Source organism: Typopeltis vanoorti, chromosome 24, assembly GCF_054136105.1.
Source record: "Typopeltis vanoorti isolate ZY-2024b chromosome 24, IOZ_Tvanoo_1.0, whole genome shotgun sequence".
Lineage (NCBI taxonomy): Eukaryota > Metazoa > Arthropoda > Arachnida > Uropygi > Thelyphonidae > Typopeltis > Typopeltis vanoorti.
This window is the reverse complement of record NC_143572.1, coordinates 41,713,001-41,736,857: the sequence shown is the minus strand read 5'-3', so window position 1 is coordinate 41,736,857 and position 23,857 is coordinate 41,713,001. Positions and strand designations below refer to the sequence as shown.

Sequence of the window (23,857 nt, the reverse complement as noted above, 5' to 3'; positions counted from 1 at the left end):
TTTAATCTCGTTATGAAATGTGCACTTGCATTGCATACAATTATGTAAATTATATCGATTTAACTAGAGGCAGTTCTTTCATAAGTTCTTTCCTTAAGAGTTTGAATGAAATTTGAGAAAAATGTAAACAGTGTAATGCAGTGCAATATTCCTTGCACTTTAATATTAGGGCAGTTTATTCAACTATTCTTCGTTATTGATTTTGCACATATAATTTAATGTGTGCCATATTAAACAAATAAACTATGCTGTTATTTCAAACTTCTGGGTTTTGTAATCATGGTTCCTATAATTCCTCTCCCCTTCATCCATACTCAATATATTTTTTTTACCATGGCACATGTTCCCAATGTGTGCCATTATCTAATGCTTCTGACTTTTATAGTTATTTTATTAATTGTGATTCCTCTAATTCCTCTCCTCTCTCTCTCTCTCTGCATGACTACAGATCACATTTCATAAGCCTGGCTTAATAAGGTTTGTCTATTACATCTAAATTACTCTAGTAAAAGAAACTAAAGCTTTTGGAATGAAATTAAAATCAATATAAAATCTCTTAAACTTTTAAACCTCATCAAATGCTCCCAAATCAATTCTTTCATCTGTTCCTTCTGAAGGAATATAAGGTCCTCTCCACTGTAGAATTAGGAGAACACAAGCAGCTCTTCTCTCCTGAGTTGATGGACTCCTCATTAAATTACCCTGACATGCTAAATGAAGGGCTGTCTCATTACTGGCATTTCTTTTATTTGGATTTCCTCCTAACTCATTCAAGAATATTCTGTAAGGAAGAAAGAATACAGAATAGCGATTTGTTAATAATGAACATGTTTGAAAAAATTAAAATAATAATAATATTAATAGGTTCAGAATTGACATATCTAAAAAACAGAATGGAATCTTTCAAAAACAATTACAAAACAATTCACTGAGGATTGTGGCATTTCCACCTGCCACTGCTGAAAATTTGTTGCATTTATCTCTTGTTGTAAATTAGCTGAGAGCTCAAACCATTACTGAAGCAGATGATTCTCTTTAAGTAGCAAAACCTGCCCAGCTTGCTGGAGACTAAGCGGTTTGAGGGAAAAATAAATAATAAATAATAATAATAATAGTACAAGTTCATCTCTAGAACAGGGTTTCTGAATTATCTACCTCAAAGTTAATTAAATATCTTTCTTGTGTTTACGTGCACATATCATTCAGTCCTATGTCACAAATATCCTTAAAACAGCAAATACTTATCTACCTCAAGCCTCCCCAAACAGATTTGTGACCTTTTGCAGAGGAGATTAACATTAATTGCTGTTGTACATTATTACCATGGGCAAATTTAGGCCTATATTATTGTTTCCTGGGAATAATTTTATTAACAGTTATGGCAAAATCAACAATAGCAAAAAATAACAACTGAAAAACAACTACTGATAGGCTATGTTATCATGTTACATGAAGCTCTCATGTTACCACTCCATTTGAATTCAACTGACTAAAAACTATATTCCAGTCAATGTAATCTGACATGCTGAGAATGATAATATGCTTATGAGTTTGCAAGTTCTGTGGTTGAAATTTGAAGGGGGGGGGGGGGCTACAAGATTACAACAATATGTTACACTTAACAAAGAAATTATATTCCTGTTTTAATCCTTTACCCAAGCATAAGAAAATGAAGTTTACACATGAAGTATCTTCATGACCAGTCTACTTGCACACAGAGGCTGCTGACATCACATCAAATGCCTCAGTATCCCATAATGCAAAAACATTATTGGAAAGGTCACTACCTAGACAAGTTTCAGTTTTTGTTGAGGTTTCATTAGTGGGAAATCATGCAAAATCATATTTTTCACATATAAGTAATAAATTATAGTCTAACCAAGTGAAAAATAAACTTTCAACATCTTTCTCTAAATCCAGAGTAATTTAACAAAAGGGTGGCACACCGTTTGGCAACTCCTATAGGTAGAGATGACCTTGCTAATGCTTCTGCCTGGTATCTCCACGTGGGCCTGGCTCCCATTGAAGAGACCTCGATAAAGGTCGAAACTAGTCTGGGTAGTGGCCCTTCCCTTAATGCATAATATTAGACATATCCACAAGGAGATGTGTTTTGCATTATGGGAGATACTGAGATAGGATTGATGTTAGCTTGCTCCACCTTTGCAATGAGTTGCCCAGTGTTGTACCACCTTACCCCAGTCCTGAAGATACTCTTAGGCGCAAACTTTGTTTGTTCACACTTGGATAAAGGATTAAACTAAATTTATAATTTCATCATCAATAATAAAATGATGTATCACCAAATTATAAAATACTCTGGATCAAAGAAAGCTGTAGGAAGATTTTTAGCTTAAGTACAAAGTATATCATTTTTGACAAGAAAATATATATTTATTTTAATCCTTCATCTAAGTGTAAGCAAACAAAGTTTGCACATCGAGTATCTTCATGACTAGTGAAAACATCACTTTTAGAGGTGTGTATGTAGGTGGATATGCATTGTGCAACTATAAAATTTGTAATAATTAAATATTTAAGAATTTCTGATCAATTATCTATTCCAGCTTCCTTTCCACATTTCAGCTTTGTAATGGCTTTTCTACCTGCAGTATTGATCTATATCAATACTGCAGGTGGGGAACTCTTGGCATGTATGTCAAACATGGCACACCAATGACTTTTTTTTTTCCTGGCATGCAACCCAGGTCTCACCTTAAAAATAATTAAATAAATAAATGCGCATCCAACATCTTGGCTGAGTTGTATATTTTAACTTAAGAGAATACAATTTTATTAAGTAGAGCGATACCAAATAAAAATGCAATAAAGAAACTGATACTATCAACTATTTTAGTAATAATAAGTATAAGAAAAGGAAACAAACATCCTATTTCCAAGGCATCAATCTCCACGACATACTGACATACAAGTTTTGTCCTGTTTAGTAGTTGCATCATTTGCCAGGCAGTCAGACATGCCATGACTATTTTACCATCATTTTATATATTTTTTCGTGTTTCATAAAGAATTTATTGATTTTCTTAAGTGTGCATATATGTGGGTTTAGATTTCATTAAATTGTAGGTCATTAAAATATGGATTGGAAGTATTTATTGTTAATTAATATGTTTAATTTATTAGATATAAATGCAAATTTTCTTTACATTGCCATATCATCATAATCCATCATTAGTGATCCTAACAGGCACTTAAGCACCCATGACCTTCCAACTAAATTACATTGCCATAAGTTATTGTTAAAGCTATGTGAAATGTATTATCAATATTCAGGATTATGAAGTGTTATCTGCATGTGTTTAGATGGCATGCATACTCTTCTCTTTTATTGGCATATGTATAGGTAGGCTTATAATTGTACTCATTTTTAATGTTTGCTTAAACTTGGTAGGTGTATACAAAGAGTGATTATGATGAGATTTTCTGAGTTCAAATTATAATTTTTGTCAGTGTCCATATGTCTCTGTCCACATTTTTACACCCCATAATGAGATTTTCATTAAAGTTGGAAGCTATATGAAGAAAGCAATTATTTTTTTGTATGTACCTTGTGGTTGTGCAACATTGGTCATTCAGTCGTAATTTACTTTTTTCCTTTTGACTTTCACTTTATTCCCTTCTTGTCTTCCTTTCTTTTTATTTATATTTATGCTATATATATATATAAATATACCATTATCAGATATTTTTATTTGCTTCCTGCCCTTCACAGATTGTACAGAATGTCACAGCCACCAGCAAAGAAACAAAGATATTCAAATAAAGAGGATATTAGAGAATTAGAATTTAAAAAATACTGGACTAAAAAAATTGGTATGATGAAGAAAGATAATAAAGCATTATGCATTTTATGTTCTGAATCAGTTGAAACTGTTCATAAGAACTTAAGTAATAAAAGTGAGCAAGAACAAAGAGAATTAATTTCTCATGAACTCAGCAAGATAAAAAAAAAAAAAAAAAAATCTGGTACTTTGAAATTTATTTCAGGAGAGGCCTAGTTCCAACTTGGTTGCCCAGCATGGAAAATCACTCAGTGATGGGGAGTATATTAAAGAAGCATGGTTAGAATGTACTCCTTTAACTTTTTGACAATCTTTCAGAAAAGGTAAAAATTATTCAGCGCATTAAAGATTTGTCTGTGAGTAGAAAAACAGTTAAGGATAGGATACTTAAGTTGGAAAGGAATACAGCAGGACAATTAACAAAAGATTTGGCTTGGTATAAGTCCTTTTCTATTTGTGTTGATGAGAGCACAAACATTACATTATCAACTAGGCTAGATCTTTGCTTGATTTTGTAGGGTTGATGAAGTATGCGAAGAGATGATTAACCTTGTAACACTACCTGTGCAATACCACTGGGGTTGAAATATGTAAAGCAGTTATGAACAAATTATCTATTCAACAAATTGATATTTCAAAAGTGGTATCCATCACAGCAGATGGTGCACCCAGCATGATTGGCAAGGAAGCAGAATTTGTAAATCTGTTTGCAAAGCATGTTGGTCATTCACTGATAGGTTTTCATTGCATCATACATGAGGAGACTTTATGTGAAAAAAGCTGGCCTAAAGGAACTTCAAGAAGTGATGCAAACAGTAACCAAGGTTGTTAATTACATTTCTGCACATGCTTTGAATAAAAAACAATTTCAGAAACTATTGAATGAGATGGATTGGTGTACAAAGGACTAATAATGTACAATAATGTCTGTTGGATGAGATAAATCCCTTTTTGACTAATCCACAAATGTCTTATAAAGAAATGTATGACACCGTGTGGGTTTGTAAACTGATGTTTTTGCAGATTTTTGCAAGCATTTAAATGACTGGAACCTTAAACTACACGCTCTAGCAAGACTTTGGATGTTATGTTTGATGATATAAAGGCATTTGAAATGAAACTACGAGTTTTTAAGAGGGATGTAAACAATGAGAGATTTAAATATTTTCCAAACCTAAGAAATACATCAATGATCTCCAAAAGGATGACAAAACAGAGAGCCAATGTCTTTGAAAGCTATTTTTAAACATCATCGTGTCAACTGTTGAGCAATTCTCTCTCTAAGATTTGTTAAGTTCAGAGAATTGGAAGAGACAGCAAAATTCATCAAGTTTCCAGACACTATAAAATTGGATGAATTAAACTTACAGATGTTTTCATGGATAAATATGGATGATTTTGAATGCAGTTGATTGATTTTCAAAGTAGCTCAATTTGGAGGCAGAAATTTGTTGAACTCAGAGTTGACTTGGAAAACATTGAAAAGGAGTGATTAGAGATGTGAGTAACAGAGAGAAGTGCGGAAAACGAGGTACTAAGGACTTGGAATACTATACCAGAAACTTTTGTATATTTAAAAACTCTTGCAACAGTATTACTATCCATTTTTGCATCTACATATTCTTGTGAATCATTGTTCTCAGTGATGAACTTTGTTAAGTCCCATAATAGGAGTAGCCTTACAGATGAAACTAATAGTGCATGCATATCTTTAAAGGTTACAAAATATACACCTGATATAAATGTATGTCATCAGTGATGCAGCAGCAGACATCTCATTAATGCTAAATAAATAAAACATCCACTATTTTTCTTTCTCTAGTTTGGATTTGATGTTTTCTGCTAAAAAATGATAAAGATTAACTTCTGTTTAATGCATTATGTAGGTAAAATAACATTTTATTTATCTATAATTTTCATGTATTACTTGTAAGGGATTAAGAATTAATAAAAGAATATCTTTAATTTTATTTATTTTATTGTGCTTTAGTCAAGAAAAACGATGAGATTATGCACTATAATATACTGGAGAAACTTGAAAAACTTATGTCTGATTGATCTTTATAAAAAAAAAATAATAATAAATAAATAAATAAATAAATAAATAAATCAGAAATAAATCAGAATTTAAAAAAATTAATAATAGAGAAAAGAAGAGAATATAATTTAGAAACACATATTGCATTTATTGACTTTGAAAAAGCATTTGACAAAGTTAAAAGAAACATATTATTTAACATATTAAAAGAAAGACAAATACCAAATAATATCCTAAAAGCTGTCACAAGTATATATGAAAATAATCAAATACAAGAGAGATAAACCAAGGGGTCCGACAGGGATGTCCCCTCTCAGTAACTCTTTTTAATATCTACTTAAATGAAATAATAATAAAATGGAGTAAAAATTCACATCAAGGAATTAAACTTTCACCTACAGTTAACTTAAACACTCTTCTCTTTGCAGATGACCAAATAATAATTAGAAATTCTGAAGATAACTTACAGAAAGCTATTTTAAATCTAAATGAGATATCCAAAGATTATGGTATGATAATATCAACGTAAAAATCAAAAACTATGGCCTTTAAAGGACAAGATCCAGCAAGAACTAAAATAGTATTAGATAACAAGATCTTAGAACAGGTGAATTCATTTAACTACCTAGGATGTATGATCACTTATGAAAATGAAAAAGATATAAACATAAAAATTGCAAAATATTAAAAAATAACAGGAGTAAATAACTCTATATTTAAACCAAACCTAGTTCAAAAACAAACCAGACTAAAAGTATACAATACATTAGCCCTACCTGTCTTAATGTATGGAAGCGAAATCTGGACAATAAAACAAAAAGACAAACAAAGATTAACAACAGCAGAAATGAAGTTTATGAGAAAAACTGCAAAGTATACCCTATTTGATCACAAAAGAAACGAAGATATTATGAAAGAATTAAACCAAGAACCAGTAATTGAAAAAATTAAAAAATATAAACATAGATGGATGGAACACGTTCAAAGAATGAAAACAGAAAGATTACCAAAACAAGCCTTAAAGTACAAGCCATTAGGAAAAAGAAAACCAGGACGTCCTCTTAAACGATTCAACGATGACTTCTAAGGCCGGAACAGGCCATACTAGGCCTAAATCCTTGATACGTATGATGATGATGATGATGATAAATCAGAATTATTGTTTACTCTTTTGCTGATGATAAAACTTGTGTCTTTAAATTGTGTGACTGTATATGGCAGCTAGAATTACGCTTAAAGGCAAATAATAAATATCCATGCTATCAACAGGGTAAAAGGAATTTTAAGTAAAACTTCCATCACTAATTTTTACATTCATTCAATCTTACATGACTTACAATAATCACTTTTACTGTATTCTTTGATTTTATTGCTCTAGTGTGATTTCTGATTATTTTGGAAAAGTGCTCTCAATACTTAAAAGACACCAAATAATATGTTCCCCAAAATTTTGGCTGGCACATGAGAAAATTTTGCATGAAAGATTTGATGATTTTGGCACACACTTATAAAGGTTGCCCAGCCCTGATCTATATTCTTATCAAAGTTTTCCCATAATTTTTCTTGAGCTACTTTTACACATTCCTTCACTTTCTTACATTCTTCTCTGTTCCCTCATAGCACATGCTGACTTATCTGCTAGACATTTTCAGCATGCTTTCTTCTTCCCTTGACTGCTTCTTTAACTTCCTGAGTCCACTATGGAGTGATTTTTCTATCCTTTCAGACAACCTCACCACTTACCTCGCAGACTGAATCAGTTCAATCCTGTTTCTTCAGGATTTGCCACTGAATCTCCAAGGTTTGGTTCTTGTTTTTGAACTCTTTCATTTTCTTGTAAATAATATTTGTATATTTGAGTCTAAAGTTCACCACTGAAAGCTGTTTCATTTTGATTCTTTTTAAAACTTTTTTTTTTTACACGCTTTTCCTTTCAATATGATATTCAATTGTTATCTGCTTAAAACTTAATGGATCACTTTCTATTTATCTCCTGTATTCTCTTGTGTCCTGAACTAGCATGAAGTTATCATTATAAACAATGAGACAATTTTACTGTCTTGTCCCCATTTGAAGTAGTAGACTTCTTCATGTTTAAACATGATGTTATTTGTGCACAACTTTATGTTTGAGCATGGTGTTACTAATAATTAGTGCATGTCCTGAAACAAATCAGCAGATACTTATTATTATTAGCTCTGCTCTTTTCTCCAAATTTTTGCAAAACATTTCTATATGTCTGATATTTATTTCCTAATCTGTTGTTCAGATTACCAACAAAGACAATCTTTTCCTTTTCATTTATTTATTTTATTTTTTACTTCATCTAGTCCTCCCTAATGACTAAAACAATTCCTCTACATCTTCCATAGAACCTTATCAGAACATAAATAAGTCTCATTGGCTATCATGCTGGTTCAGGAAACAAGTATACAGGGGATTTGAAATAGGAAGTGATCACTATATAGTTTTGAGCAGGATCAAATTGAATATCATATTAAAAAGTGTTTTAAGACAGTTTTTATAAAAAAATCAAATTTGAGCAGCTTTCAGAGGTGAACTGTAGACAAACAAATATTACTCAAAATAAATAAATAGTTTGAAAGCAAAAAACAAATCTTTGAAATTTAGTGACAGAGAATAAGTCTCACTGTCCCACACCACTCTACTTGATGTTTTATACTATTCAAGATTATCTTCATGTTTAGTGTTGAATACTATAGCTACTATTTGATTATTTTTGCCAAATAAAACATCTTGTAGTTGTCATTTAGAGGAACCTCACGTTTTTGTCTTTTTTTGTTTCTGTAATAGTAGGTATGCCCATGTTATATTCTAATTCTTTTGCAAGTTCCGCTTCCTTTCCATTGATACCACTTTTGTTGATGTGCCTATCTTGAGTTTTGCTGATGTGAAGCTGGAGTTATTCCAGTAGATTACTTTTCACTGTTTGCCAGATTTCCTAATGAAAGTAGTAGAGCCCTTGTTTTACCAGCCTAATTGGCTGAGTGATTAGCATAAAAAAATATATATGTATATACCTAGTCTAGCCATAAATACTGTTATAACTTGAAGAGCAGATAAACCTTAAATCTATCAGTAAATGATTTACAGCTTCCAACACATACAAACCACATGTATAATATGCATATAGCAGTACTCTATGTTTAAATTGTCTCGCTTTTGCCTTCACGCACACCTAAAGACTGTGAAGCCAAATATCAATGGCAGCATTCACAACATCCAATGGAAATGCTTCCACTGTTTGCTCCAAATACATCTTCAGGATGGGGTGTCATTTCTTGCTGGCTACTCTCTCAAGCTCTGACCACAATTGACATCCAACAGATGCAGAATGGGACAACCAATCAGGTGGAGATATGTAGTCGGACACATTCACCTCCAACCACTATGGTGTGGTCCTTGCTTTGTGTGCAGGGGCTGAGTCCCATTGGAGGTTCACGGACAATTCATCAGTGGAAAATTCATCATGTGGGCAATTCATCGAGAGGAAAATTCATCGCAGAGAAAATTCATCACAAGGAAAATTCATCGCGCAAACTACTGATCATGGAAAAAATTCGCTAGAAAATTGAAATGATATTGCATTGATACTGATATATGAAAAATAAATGCAGTGCAAGATAAATTTTACAAAATATAATTTTATTATGTATCTATGTATTAGTCTGCATGCTTAGCCAAGTGGCTGGTTGCTTCGCAACCATATGCCTGGAAAAGGAGAGTCCTGGGTTTGATTCCCGTCGCTGATGTGAGGAGCTTAGGATCTTTCTCAGACATAGCCAAGTTAGCCGGTCTTGGATGAAGACTGCAGGGTTTTTTCCTCCCCAGTTTATCTGGGTTTTTTTTTCCCACAAGCAGGCAAACCAGCCTTCAGAACATAACGCTTCTACAGACATAGGATACACTGGGAGGCATAGGTCCAACCACTTTTTCCTAGTATAACGGTTGCAGTTATAAGGAACAGAAACCCTCAACAACGTAAAAGTAAAAGAGGGAAAGATCTATGTATTATTTATTTAGATTTTAAGTAGATTTTCATAATATTTTTATTTTTATACAGTGAAAAGTAATATTTTATTGATCAGTGAGTTTCCTAATTTCTGTTTCATCTTAAAAAGGTATAAATATATACTCTTTCTTGCTTTGATACTACAGGTTCTGTTGATGGAATATTAATATTTAATAAACTGGAATAGGGTGGTTTAGGGAGGAAGGGCACCATATTTAAGAATACTTATTATGCGAACCATTCACTGTTTTTCTGCGCACTTAGAAACCCATATATATACATACAGGTTGTTTCAAAAAGAATGATCAGATTTCAAATAATTATATTTAATAATGAAAATGTGGTACAGTTACAAAATAAATTACCAAGTATGAAGTAAGGCCTAAAATTTCACTCACCACTATTACAAATGCTCAATGCCCTCCACCCGCTGCATGGACAACATCAAGCCGATAGCTGAATTCATCCCAAATGCGTCTGAGAGTGTCTTGTCACAGAATTTACTGCAGCCGTGATTCTGGTTCTAAGCTCATCCAAGTCAGCAGGTAATGGAGGAACATAAACACAGTCTTTTACGTATCCCCATAAAAAGAAGTCACAAGGTGTGATGTCTGCAGATCTTGGAGGCCAAGAGCGTAGTGCCTATCGTGATTGTTCATCAAGATAGGAGTTTCCCGTAACAGTGTTTTCCTCAAAAAAGAAAGGGCCATAAAGCTTTCTAACAGAAACCGTGCAAAAAAACATTAAGTTTTGGTGAATCATGTTCATGTTGTACAATTGCATGTGGATTCTCAAGTCCCCATATGCAAACATTGTGGGGCGAAACTTTACCGCTTAGACGAAAGGTTGCTTCATCACTAAAAATCAACCTTTGTAGGAAGGTGTCATCCTCCATGTCCTCTAACAGATTAGCACAAAAATCTGTTCATTTTTTTTGTCACCTACACGAAGAGCTTGCACCAGTTGCAATCTGTATGGCTTCATAAGCAAGCGTCATCGTAAAACACGCCAAACAGTCACAAGAGGGGTAAGTTCTCAGCCAGCACGACGAGTGGACTTGCGTGGCTTCGCTGAAAAGCCTCTTGAATTCGTTGCATATTCCTCTCTGAGGCGTGTCGATACCAACAATGAATGTTTTTGTCCAGTGGTGGATCAATTCTGTAACGTCATCTAAACACACAGATTCAGTCTTGCTAAATTCGAGAACACAAAACGCCTTCTGTCGACTAGATGCCATCTTCTCATTAACTAAACTTAGCGGCTATTTGGGAGCTAGTGGTGGCATCTAGCGGTCGTCATATCAAACTCTGGGCCAAGGCCATTCACATGGTACAAGTCGCATTCATTTGTGGTTCGTGGTTGCAGAGATATACAATTTTTAAATCGGGACATTCTTTTTGAAACACCCTGTGTAGTATATGCACATTTTATCTGAACTAATTCAGAAGATGAGATGTTTCAGTTACTGAATACAAGTGTATTTTGAAAATAACTCCACTTTTCCTACATAGGAAAGATATGTTGTTTGCTGTTATCGTTAACAGAGCTAGTTTAAGATCATAGGTGCACTTTGAAGTAATTATATTAAAGAAAATGATAATAAAATTATGTAAATGCTATTATAATGATGTAAATCATTATAATATACCATCTTCGGCTGCAATACTAGTCTTTACCTTTTCCTCCAATGTATTTTAAGATGAAGAAATTCATCTCTCACGTGATAACAATTACAAACATCCATGCCTATTGTGAGTTTCGAATCCACAGCTAATGGTGGGAGTGGGTACGCTATCTAGTCGGTTGTTCATCATCATGGTTTATTTACAACTTACAATTTGTAAATAAGAAACTAACTAAATAAATAGGAATAAGAAAAAGTTAATTATTATACGTAGTTTTCCGGGCATCTCTATTTCGAGCCAGTTGAGTTATTTCTCGTGAAGGGAAAGAGAGTATCTGTGCTAATAAGTTGGTTAATATATTGCCAGAACTAAACAATTCTGGAAGTATATTAACCACAGTATATTGACTAAACAGTTGGTCTCCCTCTTCATCTTAGTCCATTTGAGGGGGTACATAAAAATAAGATTTCAAATTATGGAGAAGGAGGATGTCTCAGATGTCCAAGCCAATCAAGTTGACATCAGCGTTGGGTTTCAATCAAGGGTTTTTGGTTTGCCTCTTCTAAAATACTTGAATTACGAATATGATCCTTCCAAGAGTTGCTTTTTGAATGGAACTGTCCCATGTTTTGCCACGATACCAGAAGATAGTCTGAGAAGTTGTTTTGTAAAGCCTAATTTTTGTTTCCAAGGTAATGAGGGGCGATTTCGATATATTTCTTAGATTCCTGTGTTGATTCAGAGTTTATATTTTCTAATAATATGTCATTTACACTATTGTTTATATTTGAGCCTAAGTATTGGAAGTCTTCTACTTTTTTCTAAAGGTTGGTTGTGTTCTGTAACGATGGAACCTTGTACTGTATTTGTGAGTATTTTAGTTTTATTTCATTTAACTATCAATCCAAATATTTCTGCAGCTTGGCATGGTTTTTCAAGGTGTTGTTGCACCTTGGCTAAAGATGAATCTATTACTATATCATCTGCATAGCTGAGGTTGTTAGCCGGTTGAGTCAGTTGTTAATGACATGGTATTTCTGATTACAGTTTACTTTTGAACGGTACACAAGAGAAGGGTTTTTGGTTTGCCTCTTCTAAAATACTGGAATTACGAATATGATCGCTCCAAGAGTAACTAAGTAACACTCTTAAGCAGGTTGTATTAAAGCTATTCATGGTTTTTATTGAATGGAACCATCCCATGTTTTACCACGATACCAGGAGATAGCCTGAGAGGTTGCTTTGTAAATCCTAATTTTTGTTTCCAAAGTAATGAGGGGCGATTTCAATATATTTCTTAGATTCCTGTGTTGACTGAGAGTTTATATTTTCTTAATAATATGTCACTTACACTATTATTTATATTTGAGCCTAAGTATTGGAAGTCTACTTTTTTCTAAAGGTTGGTTGTGTTCTGTAATGATGGAACCTTGTACTGTATTTGTGAGTAGTTTAGTTTTATTTCATTTAACTGTCAATCCAAAAATTTCTGCAGCTTGGCATAGTTTGTCAAGGTGTTGTTGCGCCTTGGCTAAAGATGAGTCTATTACTATATCGTTCTGCATATCTGAGGTTGTTAGCCAGTTGAGTCGGTTGTTAATGACATGGTATTTCTGATTACAGTTTACTTTTGAACGGTACACAAGAGAAGTAATTAATTACTTCTCTTGTGTACCGTTCAAAACGTATTTCAATTACATATTTCAATTTCACTTTGGAGCATCCATCTATATTTTTTTTTTCCAACAAAAAAGACTAAATATAAAATTTCTTAGTGTCATAAAATACTAGTTTTGGAGGAAAAGGTAAAGACTAGTATTGAAGCAGCAAATTTACTTATGTTGAATTATATCATTATGATATCATTTACATAATTTTATTATCATTTTCTTTAACATCATTACTCAAAATTGCACCTATGATCTTAAACTAGCTCTGCAAATGATAGCAGTGCGCAGGAAGTCTTTACTATGCAGGAAAAGTGCAGTGATTTTCAAAATGCACGTATATTCAATAACTGAAACACGTCATCTTCTGAATTAGTTCATATAAAAAATATATCACACCTGGATAGATGTCTAAATGTGTGCAGAACAGAAAAATAGTGGACAGTTAGAAGAATCAATATTCTTAAATATGTTGCCCTTTCTCCCTAACTATTCTTAAATATTTTGTTCTCTCTAATAACTATTCTAACTATTAATAGAATAGTTAATAGGATTAGTTGGATATGACTATTATCCCTAAATATTCTTAAATATAGTGCACTTTCTCCCTAACCATCCCATCCCAGTTTTGTAACAATTAATATTCCATCTACACGGCCTGTAGTAAGAAATAATATTGATAACTTTATACAGAATAAAAAATTTCACAATGCTAAGTGTAACAGAAATAATAAATCACACATAAAATAGTTCTTTTTTTTTTTTTTTTTTTCACATATGGGAATGACATTAAACATGATTTCAAATTTTCTTGCAATTAATTTTCCATGTGATGAATTGTCTGGATATGCCCATTGGAAGTTCCACTGCCTACTGTGAAACAAGGTGCTGTTCAGGACCATACCATAGGTTCCAGCATAGAGCCTTGATACACTTTGGCAGAAGTTTTCACCCCTTTCCCATAGAAATGCAACTTGGATTTCTCCTGATATGTCGACCCCCCACCACCACCAAACCATCACTGATGCAGGGTGATGACCTCTCTGAATATTAGGTGCTATGGCACATGTTGTGTGGTGACCATCTCGGGCATATACTCGATCATTTTGGCAATTAAATGATGACTCTTCAATGGTGAAAATCTTCTCATCTGTGAAGAAGATATCGCTGTGTTTGTTGTTTGCATACCCATGGAGAAGTGCCATTGATTTTATCACAATCTGCTGTATAAGTTGTAGTGTTAGTAAGTGTCCAGCAGAAGGTGTTCTGTGAAGTGTTCATCTTTCTCATTACATCACTTTCTGTGTTCTCATAGAATTACAGCAGAGACATGCCTTCACAACACTCACAATCTATTGCATCCTAACGCAGTGTGGTCGACCTGTTCTTTGGCAGTCAGATACATCTTCTATATCGCATTAATGGTTATCAGACTAGTACACAAACATCCTACTGATCCTGAGTGTTTTTAGAATGCTAAAAATAACTGGTGGCTGTATTAAAACCTTGTGAAGTACTATTATAGCTATATGATTCTCATAATCTCTCCACTGCATGTTAACCTGTACAACTCTCTCTCTCTCTCTACTGATAAACATGTGAATGTTGGATGTGCACAGCATCACTAATGAAACTGGGCTTGCACAATTCTGTGGGCATCATGGGGGTGTGTGTGGAAAGTATTTATGGCAAGACTGTATATATAAAATAATTTTAAAAAAATCCTTAGCCCACCCATGTTACTAAGGCACTAAAAGTCTTTCATGGGTGGAAGTCACATAAAAAATGGAGAATGCCCCAGCTGGCGTGAACTTTCATCATGTCAAGCATTTCCACAGCGCAACTGGAAGTGACAGTATGTTGTACCCTTCAATTAGAAAAGGCCTAAGTTCCATTCTCATTGTGACAAGAGGAATCTTTATATGGGCTTTTTCAAATGAAGGTGAATAAGCTAACCTCATACAGAGGTAGCAGAATTTTTCTCCTGGAAACTTGGATTTTTCATCCCACAAAAAGACAAATTGGCCTTGAGAACACATGCAATTTACAGACAAAAAATACTAATGATGGTGGTGGACAGTAGATTGCATTGGTGTTAGCAATTCACTGTAGTTGATGGATGGAGTGGTGGTGGAGATGGAGAGTTGTAGAGTAGGTGCCCTCCCTCAATGAGTCTTTGGACTTCTTGGAAGTATCGTGTAATAATAATAATACCATTTATTTTGGTTTAAACTAATGTAGAATGCAGTTTGCACATTTAAATCCCAAATTGTCAGTCCATCCTCATTTGTTCAATATCTAAATCTAAACTTCAATATCTAGATATTGAATGAACCTCTAATGAAATGCACCACGAGAAGGTAAGGATTGGACATTAGGTCAGAAGCCCCAGTCAATTCTTTCTGCATTCCTTAAAAGGCTACATGGAGGCCTCCAAGTTCTCTAGTTTTGCCCTTAAGCAAACTCCAAATTACATTATCAAAAATTATGGAGACAACTACCATGTTAGAGCAAAACTTTAATTTAATATAAACCAAAATAAACACTCGATGTTTCAAGCTTCATATCAAGGTCATCAATCTGGAACATACACATATATACAAAGAAACAAGCTGCACTACAATCTACATGGTTTGCTAAAGTTACTGACCAACCGTTGCAACAATTATTAGCCTGACCTCTGGTGAGGAAAAAAATATAATATAAGAGCAGGTACTTTTGAAAAAGTACCTGCTCTTATATTATATATATCTTATATATAAACTAAAGTTTTGCTCTAACATGGTAGTTGTCTCCACAATTTTTGATAATGTATTCTGATCACTGTGTAAGCATGAAAGAAAGCAAACTCCAAATTCTCATCCTTTATTTAAGCTTTGGTTCTTCAAGAAATATGACACACAATGCTACATTAATCCTGGTGCAGTAGCCCAGGTCTGCAATTTCCTCTTGAGAAAGGGGCCAAAATTAGAAAATTAAACTAAATTAAATAGAGGGCCTCCTTGAGAACCTATTTGTGTCCAGGTAAAAAGGCTGTACAAGAGTTTCAAGGCTTACTGCTGGGAGAAACTCATGTTAAAAGTTTAATGGAGTGAAACAGCACTAAAAAGGATTAAAATAGTACTTAATTCTTCCAGTATTTCATCTCAGTTACAGAGACATTGTCCAGCAGTAAAAAGTGAGACGTCTAAAACACATATGCGCACAAAGGCAGCAAAAAACTAACTGAAGCACTTGGACGAAAGACTAGAGCCCTAACTAGGTGGTGCATCCTCTATGGACACCAGTTGGTGGCTTAGAATGTAAACTGGGATCTCGAAGTATTAGTGTTTCCCATATTCTGGGAAGTTTTAGGAACCATATTTATTCAAATTAGGCTGATTTTTAAGAGCAGCAATAGATCTTTTTCTTCTAAATTTACTATGATGGAGCATGGGGTTTTCGAACTGATCCTGCAAGCTGTATCCAAAGCATTGTCTGCAAGTCCAGATTGACCAAAGTCATTAACTGCAGATGCATTTTTGTTCTTCCATGCAGATGATAGCTGATCTTCCTGTCTGTCTATCCACAGTAGGCCAACTTGCAGAAATAAGGAACTCTGTATACACCTGGAACTGAGAGGTGAGGAAGTCTGTCTTTAGGGGAGCAGATAAGGGTAGCTAGTTTAAGTGAGCATGAAAGTGGTGCAGAGATTTTATTTCTATAAGATTCTGGATATTTTTTTCTGATGTGCCTCAGACATATAGGATAGTAATAGCATTACTAAAATCTTTTTAAGAGAAGGTTGTGGAATGGGGAAAGGATTAATTCTTTTATTAAATACTGTGAGAACTGTAGCCATCAGATAAAAAAAACGTGGCGCCTATGATTGAGTTCTGCTGCAAGAGAGGTTTCATTGAAACAAAAGTTATAGGCTCCATTGGTTAGTGTTTTTATGATACCATAAAATATTATAGTATAAAATACCATATCGTTGGGAGGATGGGAAAGTTTGTTAATATATCTGCCTGTGTGAAGTGGGTTTCCTATATACTGAAAAGAATATATCTACATCTAATCATCTACATATCTTATCTTGATAGAAGGTTTGAGAGGCAGCTGAGTCAGGAACTTGTTTTCAAAATCTTCCATAAAAAAAAAAAAATAATAATAAAAAAATCAGCAAAGGGGATAGGGGTGAAAGGGGAGACTCCATAGAGGTACCCTCTATCTGTTTATAAATTCCGTTCTTCCAACAGAAATAACCAGAATGGATAGCAAAGGAAAAGAGGGCAATAATATCAAGGGAAAAGCTTTTTTTAAAAAGGCAATAAGGTGTCATTTAAGAGAATTTTAGTGAAGAATGAGGTGATATCAAAGCTGCTCACTAGGATATAAGTATCATTAACAATTATATTTTCAATGGGAAGAGTTTATATTTTTATGTATTTCATAGTATGACCAGTGGGGAAGGTGAGGGAGAGATTTCACTAACTAGATTTCATGTCCTAAGTCTCACCCACAATTTTGTGAATGGATTTAAGGCACAGTACAATGATCTTTATGTTTGAGCATGTGGACCTTTCACTCAAAAGTTTGTTACATAAGACATTAGATTCCATGGAGATCTGATGTTAATAATAATAATATTTTACTCTGTGGCTTTCTACTCAACAGATGAATCTGATTTGATAGCCAAATTTATATTTAGTGAGAGCAAACAACTGAACAAAGACCAGCCATAAAGTTCATCTTACAATGTGATGTAATCATCATTCTTTTACATATTGCTATTTCTGGTTTTCTTTACATTATAATTTTGATTTTTGTTTTGTTTTTGTCATTCCATTATGTTGCCACCAAGAGCAAGTTCCCAGTTTGTCCACTACCATCTTTCACCATAGTCTCACATTGGATGATGACATCATCTATTCCCTAAAGCATTTACACACATCCATGTCACAATGGGAGTGAACCTATAGTCTGTGGACTATCTGCAGTGTCATATGTTAGCCATCACTGTCCTATCCTATAAAGTGTGCATTATATTATAGAAATGCTCAGATAAATTTGTAGTGAGGTATCAGCTGCTCTCAGTGTGCAAAAAAAAAGAGTTGGTTGTAAAGATACTTCACATGCAAACTAGTTTGCTTATGCTACTGTAGATTAATATAGATAAAACCATTAAAGCAATTATAAATTCTTTCAAAGGAATGAAATAAAAAGGACATTCTGATAATTGGATAAGAATGGCCTTATGTTTCAATGTAATGTTTTAGTTCTAAATACACCAATACTGTAACCTACTGTTTATCTGATCACATGAGGAAGACAATTTGCCATTTTTATAATTGAAGGGTCAGAAAACTGTACAAAAGCATGGTTCTGTACTAGAAGTCAGCTGACATGCAAGGGTCATTCTTTTGAAGGTCAGATGAATGGTAGATTACAGTTATTAATAAACACTGATGAAACACATCTATAATTTTATTCTTGAAAAAAATACATCTGAGTGTAAACCTAAATGGTTAATTATATCACTTCCATTTGTAACCATTTGTTTAAAAATTACAAGTAATAATGTCTTTGAAATATGTTAGAACATAATTGCTATATTTTATCTAATTTCTAAAATGAAATCAAAATTTCATAATTACCTGAGCAATGGCTTCATAGCATGTTTTGCTGCTAAATGGAGCGGACTACTATGCTGTAAAGAATCACCATAAGAGCAGTTGGGATCCAGTGTACGTCGTAGCTCTGGACTATTCTGAAACACTTGAAGGGCAGCATACTCATCACCATTTTGAAGATGCTTACGAAATTTGCTAGAAGCATTGCCCATCTTTCCTCATATGCCAATGCAAGATAGCATAAACACAACATCTGGCACTGATATCGTCAAAGTATTAAGCACCTTTTAAGTATTCTGAAGTACCAGGATTTGAAATTATTATAAAAACAGTTAGAAATATGACTCATCTTTTTTTTTTTCAACTATGAATAACTTATTGCTCCCTTTATCCTTTTTTTTGGCATTTTAAGAAAATGCAAAGATGCATCTGCTGAATTAGTTCAAAAGTCATACTAAAGTTGAAAAATGCTTCTGCAACATTCATAGGAATAACAAATACCATTGTCATATATTGCTGATGGAACAAAAGCACCGGTCTTATTCATATTCCTTGACATCTGAAAGAGGGAGAGGAAAAAAAAAGTATTAAAGGAAATCGAGATATTCCAAAAATCAAATCACTGTAACTATGCAGCATTCATTATATAAACAAACATTATAGTTCCAGATAGATTTATTCTTCTTTAGATTTCCAAATTTTGTCAAGTAGTATCCCTCCCACTCTTATACAGAAATTAGCTTAACTTTGTATTAATTATAAACATTATGAGGTCAGCAGGAGAAGAAATAATTCTGGATGAATGATCCTGTAAATGGAAATTGAAGTGGAGTGATAAATGCAGAGGATGTAGTGGAGATGTTTAACAATCATTTTATAGGAGCATTTCATCCCAGAAAAAGCTCTTCGCTCTGCACCCTAGAATTCAATTTATGATGGAAAAGGAAACTAATAATAGAACGATTTTGTAAATAATTTACTTAATATGTAAACAGTATGTATAAAGAGTGATTGCTCTTTTAACATTTTATTTTTAGATGAAATTTAATTACTGATTTTGGATTTCTGGAAATAATTTCCAAGTAGATCCAAGGATTAACAGTAACAGCAGAAAAGGCCTAAACATTATGAATAAAGGAGATAATTCCTTTTAAACCTACCCTAAAATATCTTCATAAACAACACAAAAAGTGCATCAATCATCTTTCTACTAAAGAATTTCAGGTTAATGTTTTTTCAGTCAATATTCTATTTAATAACAAACTTTGATTAGCAAATGTAAACAATTAATATAAAATCTTGAGGTAGGTTTGAAAGTGGTCAGCTCCTTATGTGGCATTATAACATGCAATTATAATATTAGAAATCATCTAGGGCAGGGGTTCTCAACCTTTTCCAGTGGCATACCACTATATTTAATTCAAGATATTAGATGTACCAGTAAGGCAGTGGCTCATGTACCACCAGTGGTACGCGTACCATAGGCTGAGAATCCCTGATCTAGGGGAAGCTATATGGATGAAAGAAAATGATATCAGCGGTGAGCTTCCATAGCTCAGTTGGTATAGACGAAGTCCTTTGGTCAGAAAGACATAGGTTCGATTCCCGTCAGTGATATGAGGAACCTTTATCTGTCTCTTTTGACGAAAGGTGAGTTAGTCGGTCTCATATGGAGTTAGGGGGTTTTTTCACCCGGAAACTTGGGTTTTTGTGTCCTCCACAACAGGTAAACTGGACCTGTAAACACACGCACATGGATTACAGTAATGAATTTTTTTATACAATGAAACCTGTGGTGAATTCATCACTAAAAAAAACACGTACTAACCACAGTGATAAATTTTAATACATAATATTTCATCCCAAGTATCTTGGGACATCCTCGGTACAGTAATTCAAACAATACTGTACTGAGGATGTACCAAGATACTTGGGATGAAATATTTACATATTAAAGCTTATCACTGTGGTTAATATGTGTGTTTTTTAGTGATACAATAATGAATATTGCCCTTACGGGATTCAGCAGAGGAGTGATGAACAGGCTGCATTAATTCATCGTAAGCCCCTCATTAGGAGTGGGGGGCTCAACCCTCCCAAAGTATGGATGGGAAGGATAGTATAAGGATAGGATAAGATATCAGCAATGCATAGGAGTGATTTATGAACAAGTTAAGAAATACTTCTTAGCAGGCAATGGCAACTTGCATTCAAGTGAAAAAATAACATGATTTGGTGTAAAGAGAATAACTACTGAAATCAAACAGGAATTGCAGATTTAAAAGAAATTAAGTATACAGAGAGGGGCATGAAAAATATAAGGCTCAAGCAAAAAATGAACTAGTGTAATAAGATAAAAATGGAATATGAGAAGAAAGGAACACTGCAATCCAAGGAATATCCCTAAGGAATTATTTCATTATGAGGCCAGCAGGAGGAGAAATAATTGTGGATGAATGATCCTGTAAATGGATATTCAAGTGGAGTGACAAATGCAGAGGATGTAGTGGAGCTGTTTAAAAATCACTTTATGGGAGCATTTCATCCCAGAAAAAAAGCTCTTTGCTCTATTCACCTCAAATCTACATCCTAGAATCCATTTATGATGGGAAAGGAAACCAATAGTAGTTTAGTCTTCCTAGCCACCTTGGTAACTTACCTTCCTAATGGTAACATCTCCTTCTCAGTATATCAGTATATAGGAAATTCACTCACAAAGGCAAATACATTCACAAACTTTCCCATCATCACCACCTCTCCACAATATGGTATCATAAAAACACTAACCAACAGAACCTATAGCCTTTCTTCCAAAGAGGCCTCTCTTGCAGCAGAACTCAATCATATAAACCATACCTTCTTATCTAATGGCTACAGTTCCCATATAAAAAAAAAAAAAATCAAGTCAAATAATAATAATAAATCCTTCCTCCAATCCATGACCTTCTCTTCAGAAGGATTTTAGTAATTCTATTACCATCCCTTATGTCTCAAGCACATCAGAAAAAGTAGCCGGAATTTTAAAGAAATACAACCTTTGGACCACTTTAGCCCCACTTAAACTAGCTACCCTTATCTGCTCCACTAAAGACAGACTCCCACCCATCTCAGTTCCAGGTGTATATAGAAAGTTCCTTATTCCTGCAAGTTGGCCCTACTATGGACAGAGAGGAAGATCAGATACCATATGAATGGAAGAACATAAAAAATATACCTGCAGTCATGACTATGGTCAATCGGGTCTTGCAGACCAAGCTTTATATACAACTCGTAAAGTCAATTGCAAGAAAACTATCATACTCCATCATAGCAAATTTAGAAGAGAAAGACTGTTTTTAGAATCTGCAGCAGCCCACAGAAATCAGCCTAAGCTGAATAAATATGGCTGCATAAAACTTCCCAAAATATGGGAAATACTAATACTCTGAAATCACAGTTTACATGTGAGATTGCCGACAAGTGCCCAGAGAGGGCACCCCCACCTAGTCAGAACTGTAGTCATTTGTCCATATTTCATTTCTTTGTTTGCTGTGTGTGTGTGTGTGTGTGTGTGTGTGTGTGTGTGTGTGTGTGTGTGTGTGTGTGTGTGTGTGTGTGTGTGTGTTTATTGTACTTCTTTAAGATGTCTCTATGACAGATGAAATACTGGAAGAATTAATGATTGTGTAGTTGGATGATTAAGTAGGGGAGAGAAGTTGCATATAGTGGAGGTAGTGTGCCCTCCCATAATGAGTCATTGGAGGTGTTATATAATAATAGTAAATAGTATTTTTAATTCTTTCCCGGTGCTGTTTCACTCCATTAAGCCTCCTTAAGCATTAACACTTGGATAAAGGGGCATCCATGGAAGTTAAGTTGGTGGTCAGTTAAGAAAGGGACAAAAGCTAAACTTTTCTCTCACAGAGCAGTGAGTGAAAGAGTTTCTGTTGAAGTGGTGAGTGCATCTAGTGTGAGTAGGTTTAAGAGAAGACATGACATCTGGTGTGGGTGATGTATGGCCTCCCTCAAGAAGTCCTCAACTCCCTGGAAGTCTGTGATAATAATAAATACAAGGATGAATGTTATCTCTGGTATTCTAATATATATATAAATAAATTCTTAGGTGAAGGACATTCCCTTACGTAAGGTCTAAATTTTAAGGTCAGAGATACTGAATATCCATATCTTTTTGGAATAGGCCTAAGTTTGATTCTTGTCGCGACGGGAGGAATCTTTATGTGGACTTTTTTAATCAAAGGTGAGTTAGACAATCTCATACGGAGGTAGCAGGGTTTTTCTCCTGGAAACTCAGGTTTTTCATCCCGCATACAGACAAATCCGCCGTTCAGAACACACGCAATTTACAGACAAAAAATACTGGTTGTGGTGGTGAGCGGTAGATGGCATTGTTGGAGATGATTGGTAGAGGTTCGGTGTAGTGGCGGAGACAGTTGTATAGTAGGTGTCCTCCCACGATGAGTCTTTGGACTCCTTGGAGGTGTCACGAATAATAATAACAATATATCTATATCTTCAGAAATTTAAAGTCTCAGTGAGCGATGCCCATTAGCCTCCATACCTTGCTTATCATTCTTTTCCTTATACTTGTTATGGATAAGAGAAAGAAACTGTACTGAAGAGAAGGGAATATATTGAATATTGGCATATACTGGCAAACACTTGCTTTCAAGTTCTACTTTATAAACAATATTCCATTTGTCTGCAATTATGGTTTACCAATAATATTCCAGACAAAAAAGAAAGAATTTGAATAGGCTGACTGAATTCTATATAACAGCAAGAAAGATTTAAATGTTTGAATGACAACATATTTTATATAAGAATGAGGCTTTTGAAACATATTTCAAACATATTTCAACCCCCACCCCTTGAAGTGCAAAGTGAATGACTATTTCAAAAAAAAAGAAAGGAGAAACAGAAAGAGCATGAAAATAAAATAGAGTTGATGAATGTATATAAGTCAAACAGAGATTATTAAAAATGCATCAGCAATTCCATATAAAAAAGGTATATCAGAAAAAAAAAAAAATCAAGGGAGGGGAGTTCTTCTCTGAGAATCCTATCTCATAAAAATCATCT

General features: G+C 34.1%; 1 protein-coding gene across 2 annotated transcripts in view; it reads right to left on the bottom strand.

The window, feature by feature from the left end:
* Positions 1-23,857, bottom strand: part of LOC150093130 (ankyrin repeat and IBR domain-containing protein 1-like) — a 424,458-nt gene that overhangs the window by 379,272 nt on the left and 21,329 nt on the right. For both annotated transcript variants that reach the window (XM_090413306.1, XM_090413307.1), the window contains exons 2-3: positions 18,803-19,337; positions 571-781 (exon numbers count right to left, since the gene is read on the bottom strand). In XM_090413306.1, the coding sequence (XP_090269432.1) occupies positions 571-781; positions 18,803-18,990 (399 nt within the window). In that variant the 5' untranslated portion in view covers positions 18,991-19,337. The remainder of the gene's footprint in view (positions 1-570; positions 782-18,802; positions 19,338-23,857) is intronic.